Here is a 16,973-nt window from a genome sequence, read left to right as displayed (position 1 = left end):
GATTATATTAAGAATGAGCAGGTTAATTACGGGTGAGGATCGTTTTGAGATATTACTTTAAAAATTAAAATTGCTCCAAGTTAACTAATAGTTGATACCTTTTAAAGCGGACACGGGACTACCCATAACTGAGACTGTTGATGTCAATTTTCTCTTTCATGTCAACCAAACAACACTTAAAGTCGAAAGTTTGATAAGCTTAGCATGTTCAAGTATCTAAAATTCTAAGCGTAAGTACATCCCTTAGACTCAACCCAAACTCCAGACTCTGCAACATCAGTTTTTCACTAACTTTTACATATTTTTTAATCATTCAAACCCACATAAAATTCTAATTACATATTATCCTCATACTCACCTAACTCCTAAACACACATAATTAAATAGACGATGTGTCGTTATTTGATTTAGTTGGAGAAAAACGTGGAGTTAGTGTCTTGAATTTCCAAAACCACCTCATGACATGTATCCCAATAATTTGGGTGAAGACTTTACTCCAAAACTCCACTTTAGACTTGGGATAATCTAAGCCTAAAGATATTATTCAATAAATCATACTCTAATGTCTAATATGCAAAATATCAAAAGCTTAAACCAGTAAAAGACAAAAATTGCCTATAGAAAAATTCAAAACCCAAAAACGCAAAATGACACTTGGCAAGATTCTTAAGAAAGGGATTATTTTATATTATTACAATCTGCCTAATTGGCCATATTCTGATATTCCTCTTATAGGTTGGTAGTCCAACCTTCAAACAAATCATTCATTTTTCTTGTTTGGTAAGCCAATTAGCCAAAGGCCAAACACAACACAATCTTCAATTTTCTTCTGCTTCAGCTTCTGTTTCAGGTATGTATTCTACTCCCATCCCTACGAACTGAATTGGGTTAAGCAATCTTGTGTTTTTTCCAGCTGTGATTTCAGAGCTTTTTACTCAACTATGGATGTTTGCTTGATTATACATAAATGATAAATCACTTTCCTTTCCTTTCCTTGTGTAAAATAATGTTAAAATAAACAAAATTTTAGTCATTACTAGAAAGTAATTAGTTAAAGTTTGAATCTTTTTATATAGAAAAGCATCAAATTGATGTCAAATATGAAGTACCTGTTGTTTTGAGTCATCAGAAGTTTGTAATTTGAATTGGTTTGACCATTTTGCAATTTTTTTTCATTTGGGTATTGTGCAATTTTTTTCATTTGGGTTTAATCATCATTTGTGTTTTCCTAATAACATTAAAATCAACATCTGGGGATTTTGATTGGAGTTCTTTTAAAATGGGGTTTTGTACCAGTTTCCAACTTCACAAAATTCAATCAAGAATTGGCTGTTTCCCCCAGAAAATGCAGGAATATGAAGAATTTGAGGAAATTTTAGAGAGATAGGAATGCCTAAAATAATGAACAAGGATGAGTATTACTTTTGCAAAAAAGAAAGAATATTGGGACTTTGCTAGATGTTTTATGTTGCACAACCCCTTTTAGTGTATCAGATTCATGACAACTACAACAATACCTAGCCTTAATCTCAAAGGGACGGGGTTGGGCACACGAACAGGCATGATGTCACCCCTAAACCAATTGCTTGTTGGTTCAGCGGTGATTGAGGCTGAATTTGGTAGGGAGGACCCGTGTTCGATCCCCCAACAACAACAATCGGGAGAGGACTGAAACCTATCCACTCAGAACTCGCCCCGAATTCGGATTAGCCCTAAGGGTAAACCGGGTGTTACACCCAAAAAAATTGATGTCACCCCTAAGAGTCATTCGTGTGAATGTATTGAGGATATATTAGGGTGTATGAAGGCAAGTTCCAGTTCATCAGGTTGATGTCTTTCCATAACACAAATGGGACTTTCCATAACATAACTTTCCTTATCGTAACAGACTGCCTTTTTGGATTACTTATGGTCTTGTGGACACGATCTGATACAAATTTTCAGGATTGTAGCCCTTACTCTTTCCACATAAGTTTTTTATGAACATTTTAGGAGCTTTTATGTATATTGGAACCTCAATTTTGTATTGCAGCGACGAAATTATTGCTGTTTTTTGCTGTTTAATGATAATAACCTCCATATTAACTAGAAGTTTAGAAATTAGGGCCATTTCAGTCAAGTCATGGAGAGAATGGGTCACGTCAGCTGAGCTTAAGTTGATGGTTGAAGCCCCAAGATTAGTTTTATACTCTATCACGTCCCCTCACATGAGGCCCCTTTTGGGCTTGAAGTGTGGTTGCTGATAGAATATGTAATTATTTAATCAAAAATAATTAAGTCAAGAATATATTTTGCAAATATTCTAGTTTACCTTAGCATAGTTTGGTCAATAATGGGCCTCCCTATACCAGCGCTAAATTTTCCACTTGAAAAGGAGGTGTGGATGAGATTTGAATCCGTGATCTTTGTGCCACGCTGGTTCTAATACCATATCAAATGATCAACTCAACCAAAAGCTTAAGTTGATGATTGAAGCCCTAAGATTAGTTTCATACTCTATCACTCATCATTGTAGTCTTTAATTTCTTCAGATAACAATCCTGCCAGCTGCGTTTTTAACCAAAGCCATGCAAATAGACCTGAATGAGCTTAACAAGGTCTGGGAAGTTAAGCCTCTCAAGACGACTGGTGTAAATGAGGCTCGGAAAATTCTGGAGAATGTGGCAACACAGGTGCTGCCAATCATGCGTAACCGTAAATTGAAAGTTCGGACCCTTTCTGAATTCAGGTATACAAATGCACATGTTTTCTACTTAACCTTAGTTTTATTAACATTATTTTTCTGATAAGGTTAGTAATTAATGTACCAATCACAGCCCATCTAATCCATCCCACATGGGATTGAACATAGATGGAGGTGCAGAGATTAAGATACGGTTACGGAGGCCAGAAAAACAGTGGGATTTTTTCCCTGATGAAGAAATTATTGATACTATGCTGCATGAGCTTTGCCACAACAAACATGGTCCCCATAATGCTGATTTCTACAAACTCTTGGATGAACTTAAACAGGTTAGCTGTTGTTGTTTTGCTTGATTTGGTACTTTCGTGAACATCTTTTCTGCTTACACTTGATTCTTTGGGCTGATTTAATTGAATTTCTCCTCTTTACTTTTCTGTTTTGGCAAAAGTTGTCCATTTCAGCCGTAACATATAATGACTGAACGTATGCTGTTATCCCTTCGAACTTTTCTGGTCTAATATTGTACTCATTTAAATCTGTGGTGTCTCCAAATTCTATTCTGCCGGATTTTAGTTTAAACGTAACTTTTTTTCGTTGTCACTCCAATTGTGAGGTCTGCATATTCAGCAAAACCAAAATTATCTGTTGTTCATAGTAGATTATCTGCATCAGCAACTATTAACAGGACAGAAATATGCAGTGGCTATCATCAAACCATTCATAAGTTTGATTTGCATTCGGAACTTCTATTCAACATCTTGTTGATGAAATTTGATATTTTGGGCTCGTTTGGCATCACTGTCAGTTTCCGGTTATTGTTTTTGTAAGTCATATGATTTAGATTGAATGATGAACTAAAAAATAAGCATATTTATAGTAATCATGTTGATATTTTGAAAACTGGCAACAAAAAACTGGAAACTGCTTCTACCACGTGAAATGACTTAGAGTTTTTCCATATTCGATCTATCTCTAGGAGTATGAAGAGCTAATGGCAAAAGGAGTTAAAGGCATTGGAATGGAACTTGATCTATCAGAAAAACCTATGGGTGGATCCTCACAACCTGGTCCTTTGCCTTTTCTCCATCAAAAAGCATTGAAACCTGCTGAAAGAAGAGCAAATCGAGGAACTTTGCTGCCATCAGGAACGGGGAACACAGGTGGTGATTCTAGTAAGGCTAACCTCAACCCAGTTCAAGCTGCTGCCATTGTTGCAGAAAGAAGACGTCGTGATGAATTATGGTGTGGGACCAAATCCTTGGAGACCCATGGACAGGAAACAAGTAATAATGCATCCTCCTCAATGGAATCTCGAAATCCCATCTCGAGTACTCTACAATCTCGAAATCCCATCTCGAGCCTACAATCTCGAAATATCATATCAAGTCTGCAATCTCTGCCACAAAGTCAGGAAACATGGCAATGCTCTGTCTGTACATTGATCAATGAGGTAAACCTCTAAATTCTAAGAATCCTTAACGAACACTGTAAGCTAGATTTTGCCATCTACTGTTATAAGTTCCATATGCAGTATGCGTAACGTTATGCTCATATGATTTATGCCGATGTTGATGTTTCAATTACATATAAGCCTTACAAAAACTATGTTTGATGACTGATTTTCAGCAACTAGCGCTTGCATGTGAAGCATGCGAAACACCAAGAATCAAGGAAGAAAGTCCGAGTTTCAGCACCTGGTCGTGTAAATTCTGTACCCTGATCAACGACAGTGAACTACAAAGATGTTCAGCTTGTGAAGAATTGAGATAATCATATATGGTCACACACCTCAGGTTGGCACTTGATATGTCTCTCACAGAAAAAGTTATACTTCTACATACAGAAAACTGATAAAGTATCCTTTGTACATAACCAATTTGTAAGGCTATTTGCTTATACTTCCTCCGTCTTTTAATACTCGCAACGTTTGTTAGTTTCACGCATGCCGATGCACAACTTTGATCATTTATATATTAAATTCTCTTTATGCAAAAATTATAAAAAGTTGATATTTTGAAAATACACATTGAGACGAATCTAACAAGATCACACATGACTATGTTTTATCTTATATAAAAAACACTACGAATAGTCAAAGTAGATTTTATGAATAGTGGCAAAAGTCCAAACGTTGTGAGTATTAAAAGACGGAGGAAGTATGTATTATTCAAACTATGGTTTGTAAATTTCATACACTAAAATAATAAATAGCAGTGAGTTTGCTGAAATTATGCTCTTAACACAAAATCTTGGAAGAGTTATAGCTTGTCTATCAAATATTGACTTGGCAAAACTAACCCGCACCCAATTACCAGGTCCAAAACTACTTGACTCAAAAAATCACGGGACTAACATTGATCGATCATGACACACTCGAATATGATCCTACCTAAATAAAAAGTAAAACTGAATCAAATTACTCAAACTAAACTAATTAAACCCGAACAATCCATGTACCACCTCTAAACAATTCTTCGCCGATTAAGAGCATTTCTTAGGAGTGTTTCTCTTCCAGGAAATGGACTGTAAACCCCTGCATTTTGATCAGAACTCTCTTTTCCCACATCTCCTTCCTTAACCACATTGTTAAACCTATTATTATGATCATTATTCATGCTTAACAACCCTCTCTGAATCCTCAACCTCTCTCTTCTCTCAACTCTCTTATCCCTCACACCAACCTCTCTACTCCTGTCAGCTTTTTCTCTCTTCAAATTCTGCAACTCTCCATCATTCCTCTCCTTCAACCTTGGTATCCTCTTCCCTTTAGAGGTTCCAAGAAGCTGATAATCAATCTTACTCCACCCAACTTTATCATCATTATCCCACCCAAACCTCTGACTTATATCAAGCAGTTCAGCAACCACACCTTCAGACTTAGAATTAGCGGTTAAGACATCTCCATTGAGAAGCTTTTCAGCATACTCCCACTCTATACGGTCTTTGTATACATGGTCTTCGAGTACTTGATCAGCTAACTTAGCCCACTCTTCAAAGTCCCTTGCTCTGAGATTGTTGGACACCCATTTTAGGTAGGTTGAAGGTAGAGTTCCTAGCATTCTTCCTTTGAATTTACCAAAGTCTATGATTTTGTCTCTTGCTGGGAATGATGATGATGATGCATAGGTGATTAAGGTTTTGGGCTTTTGGGAGAATAGGATGTTGGATGATTTGAGGAATGTTTGTAAAGAGTTGTGGCCAAGAAAAGAAGCCATGAATGATGAACTAAAGAAATCAAAGAGTGATAAACTTTGTGTTGGAAGTGTGGATAATGTTAGATTGTTGGATGCCTTATCTTGAGGAAAGTCAAAGTCAAGCATAATTTTGAATTCTACCGGTTCCAAATTACTCCCTCCGTCCCTTAATGTTCTATTTATTTGGAATCTTGACATTATTCACAATGGAAGAGAATCTCTTGAATTACTACCAATATATAAGATAAAAAAAATATAGTCATGTGGAGTCTTGTTTGATTCGTCTCAATGAGCATTTTGACAATATGAAATTTTATAATTTTTAATAACACGTAATTAGAGATATTAATGATGTAAAATGTGCATTGGTAAATCTGTCAAATTGAAATTGATAGAACATTTAGGAACAGAGGGAGTACATTACAAGTACTTTCCTCCAAACGGTCTTGTTTAACTACTACGGAGTACTCTGTATGTCGGTTTGCAAATTAATTTGATAATTATTTCGGGGCAAATTTGCGAGAAATGATCTTTTATAGCTCAAATTTTGCGACAAAGGATCTTATATAATTTTTTTGGGAAATACTGAAATGACACCTTAATATAATTTTTTTTGGTAAAGACAACCAAAGGGAAGTTTCCGGCATTGACTGAATTTTTTCGACCATTGACTTGCACGTGGGCAGTACGTATGGTTTTATTTTGCTAACCACACCCAATTTTCCTCCAAAATTCTAAGCTTTAAAACCTAAAGTTGAAAAAAAAAAGATCGAAAAAAAAATTCAAGTTTGAAAATTCAAGACTCGGGAAAATGAGAGTATTTAGCCAACTTAAGCCACACGTGTTGTTCACGTGCAAGTCAATGGCCTGAAAAGCTCAGTCAATGTCGGAAACTTCTCTTATGTTGTCTTTCGCAAAAAAAAGTTACACTAAGGTGTAATTTCTCAAAAAAATAAATATAAATATATATATATATATATATATATATATATATATATATATATATATATATATATATATATATATATATATATATATATATAAGGTCATTCCTCGCAAAATTTTGGTTATTAAAGTTCCTTTTTGACAAATTTACCTTATTTCGAAGACTCTTAAATAAGTTGGCGTGTACAATACCTAAAGATAATTCCTCGTGATTTTATGAACATGCTTGATCACCAGTTTCTATACTTCTTATTTGATTTCAGAGGTGTTAATATTAAACCCAATATGGCAATGAGTTTCAGTTATGGTATATTACTAGATATTTATTTAGGAGATATATTATGTTATTGTACTCCTATTTTACGATTTGTATTTTAGGGATAAATTTGTTAGTATATTGGTTTCTCCTGAATTGTAATATTCTAGTAATATTGTGTTTCCTAATACTATGGCTAGGGTTAGGAAGTTGGGGTATATAAATGGGGATTTATATACCATTATTATTGATATGCTTGAGATCCTGAGCTTGAGCAAAGTTTGAGAGAAACACCTGTGAGGTTGATTGATTGTATTATTAATAACAGTTTTGATTAATAATACAAGTTGGGACGTGGGTATACCACGTTATTAATATTGTGTGTGCTTTGTCTAGATTGTTATCTCGTACTATTCCTAACAAGTGGTATCAGAGCAAAGGTTCGTGATGGAGAAATTTGGTGAAATGTTCGAGATTCAATTGTTCAATGGAAGGAACAATTTTGCCTTATGACAGAGCACGGTGAAATATCTCCTAATCCAACAAGGGTTGTATGGAACCCTTGAAGACAAGAAGCCTACCGAAATAGAAAAGGCAAAGTGGGAAGACATGAAGTTACGTGCGGCATCGACAATCCGGTTGGCCCTTGCACCGGAAATTAAGTATGATGTTCGTGAGGAAGATAACCCTAAAAGTTTGTGGGAAAAGTTGACAAAGAAATATCAGTCAAAGTCTTTGGCCAACAAGTTATTTCTCAAGAAAGATTTGTTCAGACTCGAGATGGAAGAAGATGGAGATTTGAGAGATCATCTGAATCGTTTCAATGGCTTGATAAACCAACTTAATAATTTGGATGAAAAATTAAAGGATGAGGACAAAGCTATTCTTCTACTTGTGTCTCTACCAAAGAAGTACTCCCTCCATTCCCTTTTGTTCTACCCCTAAAGAATGTTGGGTGTGGTTTAAAAAAACTGGAATCTTGGTTTGTATCGGGATATGAGTAATGATTGGGTGTAAGAATAATGATTGGTTGTAAGAGATTATATATTTAAAATAAAGTAAGGAGAGAGAAAATATTAAAGAAATAAGATAAGTGGGAGATATTTTATTATTAATAACCAAAAAAACATATTAAATTCAAACCAGAACAATCAACCAAATTTCGAACAAAAAAATCAAGAAAAATCAAACCAGAAAAATCAAGAAAATTAACCAAAAAAAACCCAGGAAATCGACAAACCAAACCAAAAAAACCAAGAAAATCGACAAACCCAGAAAATCGACAAGCCCAGAATACCAAAATACCCAAAAAATTGACAAACCCAGAAAATTCAAACCAAAAAATCGACAAAAAATCAACCAAATCAACCCAAAAATTCAACAAGATCAAGGCAAAAAATCGACCAAATCAACCCCAAAATTCGACAAGAAATTCGACCAAAATCAACAAAAATCAACCCAGAAAATTCGACCAAGATCAAGGCAAAAAATCGACCCAAAAATCAACCCAAAAATAATTTATTAACCCAAAAATAATTTTATGAACCCAAAAATCAACCCAGAAAATCGCCAAAATCAACCCAAAAAAATCAACAAATGACAACCCAGAATTCGACCAAAATCCACCAAATTTCGATCCAAAAAAATTGCCAAAAATCTACCCAAAAAAATGGAGCAAAATTACACCAAGAAATTCGACCACATTCGAGAAAATAAAACCCAGAAATTCGACCAAAAAACAGAAAATTAAACCTTGAATTTCGAGAAAATTATACCCAAAATCAACCACCAAATTTGACCAAATTTAACCCAAAAAATCAGCCAAAATAACGACCAAAATCAACCCAAATTTTCGACAAAAATCACCCAAAAAAATCGACAAAAAAACACACAAAAATAAATTAATACCCACTTGATCCTTAGTATCACTCACGATTTTGTGGATTTAGAGGTCAAATTCGACCATGAAAACTCTAGATCTAGAGTTTTTATGGTCGAATTTCACCATCTAAAGCCATAATACATGCGGTGGAGGTTTGGTTGCGGTGGTGGTGTCGATCTCGTTTCTAGATCTGAAGAACGGAGAGTTGTTTTGGAGGAGAAAGAGTGAAAAACGTTAGAGGCGGAGAGAAACGGAGTAAGAGAATGAAGAGAGAGACTGAGAGAGTAAGAAAATGAAGAGAGAGAGAGAGAGAGAGAGAGAGAGAGAGAGAGAGAGAGAGAGAGAGAGAGAGAGAGAGAGAGAGAGAGAGAGAGAGAGAGAGAGAGAAATCAGAAAGAGGTGAGATGGTGAAAGGGACGGGGAGTGGGTTTGGGGTATGGGGAATGGTTAAATAATTAAATAAGGGTGGTGGGGAAAAAGAGGGTGAAAAAAGGGTAGAATCTTAGGGTTTTTTGGTAAATAATGGGGAATCTTAGGGTAAATTGGTAAAAAAACAATGGCTAAAAATAGTAAAGATTCAGTGTGGGTAGAACAAAAAGAAATGCCAAAAAAGGAAATGAGAAGAACAAAAAGGAATGGAGGGAGTATAATACTGTGATTACTTCTTTGTTGGTAGGGAAAACGAAGTTGGCTTTGGAATAGACTATTGTTGTTCTTCTAGAGAACGAAAAATTGATGAAGCAAGGATCTAATGACTCATCGGATGGAGGAGCATTCGTGGTAGATGCACGTGACAAGAGAAAGAAATTTGGTAAGAAACATAACCCTAATATTAAGTGTTTCTATTGTGGAGAGTTGGGTCATATACAAACTATGTGTCCTAAAGCAAAATAAGACTTGAAGGAGTTGAAGAAAACTCGCGAGAAGGGACGTGTTTCGTATGCGGAAGGAGATGATGATGATGTTGGTGATGCTCTTTTGATGCAAGAAGATAAGGGGCCAAAAGACAGTTGGGGTTTGACTCGGGAAGTTCTCATCACATATGTGCTAGGAGGGAATGGTTCTCATCCTATGAAGAGTGTGAAGGGAAGATGGTTACTTTGCCGGATGGTAAGAAGGTAAAAGTTGACGGCATTGGTGAGGTTGTGGTAAAACTTTGCAATGGTCGTGTTCGAAAGTTAGCGGAAGTGAGGTACGTACCAAAGTTAGAACGGAATCTAATTTCATTGGGTAGATTAGATGGTTAGGGTTATACTGTTATGGTGAAAAACAGTAGTTTGGAGGTCACTAAAAAGGGTTTGGTGATACTCAAAGGTTGGAAGAATAAAAGAAATCTATTTGTGTTAGATGGAGATGTTCTTGTTCGAGGGGAGGCATTGTCGGATGGACGACGGTGTTTCAATAGTGACTGTTAAATCGGTTGTGGCCATATTGGGTTGAAGGGGAGGAATTGTTAATATTAAACCCAATATGGCAATGAGTTTCAGTTATGGTGTATTACTAGATATTTATTTAGGAGATATATTATGTTATTGTATTCCTATTTTATGAGTTGTATTTTAGGGATAGACTTGTTAGTATATTGGTTTCTCCTAAATTGTAATATTCTAGTAATATTGTGTTTCCTAATACTAGGGCTAGGGTTAGGAAGTTCGGGTATATAAATAGGGATTTATATACCATTATAATTGATATGCTTGAGATCATGAGCTTGAGCAAAGTTTGAGAGAAAAACCTGTGAGGTTGATTGATTGTATTATTAATAACAGTTTTGATTAATAATACAAGTTGGGACGTGGGTATACCACGTTATTAATCTTGTGTGTCTTTTGTCTATATTGTTATCTCGTACTATTCCTAACAAGAGGATTCCTATAGGCTGGTTTCGATTCTTATATTATGCGAAATTCAGGTATAATTATCATCTTTTAAGCTTATACACTAGAAGAAATCACCCTTTCTAATTGCATAAGCAGAAGACCTCAACTGTAGCTAAAATTGTTAAGATCTGACCCATGAAACATCACGTGTGAGAGTCCCATATTGACAAAAGAGAAGAGAGTTAATCACTTAATAAGGCCAAGGGGCTACTCCCCTTATTGCCATATGGTTTTAAGGTGGAACCTCCTTTGAACCTGTTAAGTGTGTTCTCTCTCTTGATGACGGGTGCGGCCCAGACCCGTATTTAACATGGTATCAGAGCCAGACCCACAGCTGGGACCTTACTGTACTGTATTCTGGGCCAACTGATTGAACGGGATCCATGTGAGGGAGAGTGATAAAGACACTCTAGTGTTAAGATCTGACCCACATTGACAAAAGAGAAGAGAGTTAATCACTTAATAAGGCCAAGGGGCTATGGTTTTAAGGTGGAACCTCCTTTGAATTTGTTAAGTGTGTTCTCTCTCTTGATGACAGGTGCGGCCTAGACCCGTATTTAACAAAAATCACTAGGCAGTAGGGATGGGCATGGTCCAGGACCCGGTTGGATCCGGCCCATTTTTAAGGTCTGGGTCAAATTATTTGAGACCCAATGGATTTGGGGCGGATTTGGATCCATGTGTTTAAAAATTGGCTGGGTCTAATATTCTCAGACCTAGATCCGGCCCATGGACCCGGTCAATTATTAGAAATTAGAAATAGTCTAATTAGATACATGCATGCATTAGTATTTTGGCACTAATTTACGAATTGTGATATTTTATGTATCAAATGTGAATATGTGATGGTATATGACGGTTAAATTAATGGCGCGGGATATTTCTAAGGCAACAATATTAAAATTAAAAAAATAACACTAGACCCATTTTTAAACCGAGACCCCATTGGATCTAGGTATGGGTCTGAAAAATTCAAACCCAATGAAACTGGGGCGTGTCTGGGCCCGCCTAAAAAATATGGGTATGGGTCTCACCAGACCTGGATCAGATCCGGCCCATGCCCATCCCTACTAGGCAGGTGACCTTACATTTTCTAATATGCTCTAGATTCTTCTACTCCTTTCATCTAGATTGTTATTGCTACTGGATATTTTTAGCTACTAGATATTTATGTAGATAATTTTAGACATTTTAGTTACTAGATGTTTCTAGGGATAGCACCTATATATTTACCGAGGTTGTTTTAAATTATAATTTACAAACATACATATCTAAATAACCTCTAAAATCATATATCTGTAACTGTACCTTTATGGCACCGCAGTCAGGGACAAAGGTACACTAGCTAGCCCACTAGGGCCTAGGGGGGCCTAGGCCCCCGTCAAATTTTCAAATTTTGTACATACTAGTTGTCGGCCCGTGCGCTGGCGCACACGGTCCCCCAAGACGAAAAATATGTTATGTAAATAGGTTTATGTAAAAGATTGGTGCAAAAATGTATGATAAATGCAAATATATTTTCAATGATCAAGTTTGGACTTGAAGGTAAATATGCGTACAAACGATAATTAGGCCCTTCGATGTATCATACAATTCCGTATGCACCCTTCAATGGAAAGTAGATCAAATGTATACTTTATTACTGAAGTCATTCTTCCTAAACATAGTTGATATAGTCTAACCATCAGATCACGTAACCCAAACTTTGGATTTCATAGTTGATATAGTTTATTATTGGAGTCATTCTTCCTAAACATGGTTGATATAGTTGATATACTAGTGATAGTACCGTATTTCATGCATGTCAAGCGAATTGAAGATGGATTGAGTGTGACTATCTGAGTGGCCATGGCATCAGTATTAGTATTAGAATGTGTTTTCATGTGTGTATCAAGTATATCTTCTATTTTTATGTCGGACGGGTAAAATTTGGTGTACTGGCTCATTTTCGTAATTAAATCGGTAAGATAAATTGAAAAAAATGTAGAAATAAAAAAGGGGACGAAAAAAGGGAATTACTCCGTAAATGATAAAACTTGATATTAAGTGAATAAAATTTGAACTTAAATGAATAAAATTGAGGTTAAAGGTATATATTAAAAGTCTATTTAATTACGTTTTATGCTATATAATTTGTACTATTCGGTAATAACCATTATTGATTTGGAATCATCCAGTAGAGTTTAAATTGACCACTAAGAATTGGAATAAAAGACTTACCATTTTAGCTATCAGATTCACTTTCTTTTATTCTAATACATATTAGTTGAATAAGGTTTCAGGTCAAAATATATTTTAAAAAAATTGAATAAAGTGATGTTGTAGTTTGTACTGTTTATAAGTTTCATGCTGCATTTCTGCATTTCGATTCTTGTTCTTCAGTAATTCTTGGTTTTTATGTTATTTAGAACTTTTGGCCCTTATAGGTAATGAGCATTGACCAGAAGCAGTATACACAACCAAGATAATTATCTCTCGCTGTGTTCCAGACGATATATCCTTTCTGCTCGAGAATATTCATACATTCAGTTACATTTATGAAACTGACCTCGAATGGGTACTTACTTATTTCCACTAGTATCTGAATTTTTATAATATTTATATATCAGGAAGGAATAGCTAAATCAACAGCCTCTCTAATACAAAATGAAATATGCGGTGGAAGGTTTTAATAATTTTTAATTATTGTTATGGTGAAGTTTGCAGAATCTCGTTTTGGAATGTTTTTATAATTTTTAACTAGTTTAGTACCCGTGCAACGCACGATTATTACTACTCCGTAAATATTTTTATGTAATACTATTAATAATTTCATAATAATTTACAGAAAAGTTAATTAAATAAAATATATTTCGTAAATGAGTTCATCAACACCAAGTGATTTAATTTTCCCTAAATAAATAATTAAAACAACGGATTTTTCATGAAATACCCCCGAATTATGGCGTAATTCACCAAATGCCCCTCGACTTTCAGAAATTCACCAAATGCCCCTCACAAATGACTTAATACCCAAAATACCCTTACTAATGACGCGCCGTTAGTCCTCCGTTAGCCTAATTTTTAAATTCACCAAATACCCCTATTTTATTACTTATTTCATATAATACCCCTATTCTGAAACTTAATTCACCAAATACACATAACTTAAAATTACCCATTTTGATGCTCAGCGGCTAGTTTTTATGTTTGAAAATTAGCCGTTGCTTATTGTTTGCTTATAAAAACCCCTTTTCTGACTATTTATTGTAGTTTTTCTATTGTTTTGTTAATTTCATATCATTTTTGTCATGAGTTTTCTTTCAAAATCATCATCCACACCCATGAATCCACATATGTAAGAGTCCCAAACAATTTCTAATATTATGGGAGGAAATTTCCATCTGAGGCTCCGATACAACACTCAGTAAGTTTCAATTATGATCCAATAAGTTCAGGCCTCATCCAGTAAAGACAATGCACTTTAGCTGAGCAAAAGGCCAAAAAACCCCATTTTCAAAGGGATCTTATGTAAGTGAAGCTGAAGTAATCAATCTAAAGCTAACACCTTAATTTTCTTATTGTCCGAATGGTAAAGAAACTAAGAAATCAAGTTCAATAACACATACATTTTTATCACAACCTCGATTTCAACTTGGATTCATGATGTGAAAATCTTGAGTTTGGAGGCAAATCTTTGTGCCAAGATTCATGTTTTTTCACTGGTTCATGAGCTTTGGAACATACCTTAGTTTCATTTTTTTTTCTTGTTCCCTCAAATCCAAAAATAGACATTTGTCCATAAATCTGACCATGTCAATAGGACCTAGCTCAAAAGAAAAGTGGGAAAACCTTTATGCCTCGACTGTAAGGTTGAGAGAAAGTTAGGAGATTGAAGAAAGATGTTTGGAGGCAGTAGAGACAGGAGACAAAAGGGAGTTAACGTTAAATATGTGGCATGGAAGCAATAGAAGCCGAGGTAGCTGGAACATATGCGTTAGAATAAAATTAATAAGAGCTTTATTTTTAATCTGTTTGCATATGTTAAAGATATTTCCCATATTGAAAAAGGAATACCTTCCGATTGCGTGGTAAATATAATTAATTGGTCACATAAAGAATAAGGTACAAAAGAAGTAGCTATTTTCTTGAAGAGTTGCGACGTTTTGAGGTGTTTTTAGGAGTGTTTTCTGTTTTAGTGTTGTACCGGAGCTTCAGATTGAGTGTTGTATCAGATATTCGGATGTCAAATTTTCTCCCATGATAACAAAATTTATTTGGGACTCTTACATATGTGGACTCATTGGGTGTGGATGATGATTTTGAAAGAAAACTCATGACAAAAATGATATGAAATTAACAAAACAATAGGAAAACTACAATAAACCGTCAGAAAAAGAGTATTTATAAGCAAACAATAAGCAACGGCTAATTTTCAAACACAAAAACTAGTCGTTGAGCATCAAAATGAGTAATTTTAAGTTATTGGTATTTGGTGAATTAAGTTTCTGAATAAGGGTATTTGGTGAAATAAGTATTAAAATAGGGGTATTTGGTGAATTTGAAAATTAGGTTAACGGAGGACTAACGGCGCATTATTAGTAAGGGTATTTTGGGTATTAAGTCATTTGTGAGGGGCATTTGGTGAATTTCTGAAAGTCGAGGGGCATTTGGTGAATTACGCCAAAATTCGGGGGTATTTCATGAAAAATCCGTTAAAACAAAATTAAATTATTTTTTTAGACATTTTAACACATAAATAAGTTTATTTCAGTCAAAATAAGTTTTTTTCAGATAAAATAAGTCGAGACAATATAAATTCAGACAAAATAAGTCGAATAAAACAAAGCCTTAAGTTAACTAAATTTATTTAAACTTATATTCTTTGAAATAAGGGTTACAAAGAACTTTAAAATGTTGTTACAAAGTTTTAAAAATTATTTCTTATTTAAGTTAATCAATAGAGAGTACTTTTTTTCAAATAATAATTTATATAATGCATATGAGAGATATGGACTACAATTAACTTTCTACAATAAGAATTCATAGCTACGAAAAATTATTTTCTCCATTTTTGTAAGCTTTATTAATAAACATTTTTTAAATTTAAAAAAAAACCTAAAGATTCATCAGGAGATGACACGTGTCATTTCTGGTGTGTCTTTTAGTATACAGTTAATAGGTTAGGTCCCGTGCAACGCATGGATGAGACTAAATTTTTTTTTCTGTTCTGAATAATTTATTTAAAAGAAGTTTTTAATAAAATAAAATCAATTTTTATCAACGGTTGTTGGAAAAATAAGAGAATATTATTATTTGTTTGGATTGTATAGTGATTAGTGCGATTTTAGGAGTTTAGCGTTTTGATAAAAATACTTAAGTTGGAAAACTATAAGAAAAAAAACTTATCAGACAATTATTAGATATCTTTTTCTTTTGGAATTGAATGATATCCGTAACCGTAATCATACCCGTACTCTCGATCTATCCAAATTTTTGGATATGGTATTGATTTGATAACCACATTAGTTATAATACTCTATTTTCTAGATTTGGTATATATAGCAGACTTTCAGGTTTATAAGTAATTTTGTTGGACCCACTTTTTAACACTTCTTTTACATAAAATAAAAAATCAACAATTGTTTTTTTGTTTAAGTGTAATTTGTTTATTTATTTATTAACTATTGTAGTTTAAGAGTATAATGCGTTTGTTTGAAAATTTTAAATGAAAATCAAAAAAATATTTTACTATTTTTCTTTTACGGAGTTTTCGTAATAGCTTACTATGTATATTATAGAAACAGTAATATAAAAAAAAACTGTGATTTTTTTTCCATTCCTAACATATATGTTCTTCAAATCAGTAATAATATATTTTTTTTATCCTTGTCATAATACATGAAATCTTTAATTTATTTTTTCATATATACTTCTGTTATATTAATAGAAGGAAAGAATAAGAAATAAAAAAAATCAGGAAATCAAATATTTTAAAAGATTGTTAAATTAATTTATTTTTAAAAAGAAAAAAAATACTAAATACTCACCAGGACGTGACACGTGTCATTCCTGGTGTGTCTTTTAGTATATAGTAATAGATTATTGTTATATTTACATATTGTTTTTATGTTGCTTCTTAATCTCTTTTTTG

General features: G+C 34.1%; 2 protein-coding genes across 2 annotated transcripts; one reads left to right on the top strand and one right to left on the bottom strand.

Moving 5' to 3' along the window:
• Positions 1-691: 691 nt before the first annotated feature.
• On the top strand, positions 692-4,622 carry LOC110785584 (DNA-dependent metalloprotease WSS1). Its single transcript, XM_021990047.2, has 5 exons — positions 692-850; positions 2,532-2,728; positions 2,817-3,012; positions 3,660-4,133; positions 4,310-4,622. Exons 2-5 carry the CDS (start codon positions 2,568-2,570, stop codon positions 4,451-4,453), a joined length of 975 nt encoding a protein of 324 aa, XP_021845739.1. The 5' UTR covers positions 692-850; positions 2,532-2,567; the 3' UTR covers positions 4,454-4,622.
• A 222-nt stretch (positions 4,623-4,844) lies between these two features.
• LOC110785528 (uncharacterized) lies at positions 4,845-5,959 on the bottom strand. Its single transcript, XM_021989978.2, has one exon. The coding sequence runs from the start codon at positions 5,896-5,898 to the stop codon at positions 5,146-5,148; it is 753 nt and encodes a 250-aa protein (XP_021845670.1). The 5' UTR covers positions 5,899-5,959; the 3' UTR covers positions 4,845-5,145.
• Between the last annotated feature and the right edge of the window lie 11,014 nt (positions 5,960-16,973).

Source organism: Spinacia oleracea, chromosome 1 (genome assembly GCF_020520425.1).
Source record: "Spinacia oleracea cultivar Varoflay chromosome 1, BTI_SOV_V1, whole genome shotgun sequence".
Lineage (NCBI taxonomy): Eukaryota > Viridiplantae > Streptophyta > Magnoliopsida > Caryophyllales > Amaranthaceae > Spinacia > Spinacia oleracea.
This window is presented reverse-complemented; position numbering and strand designations above follow the sequence as displayed.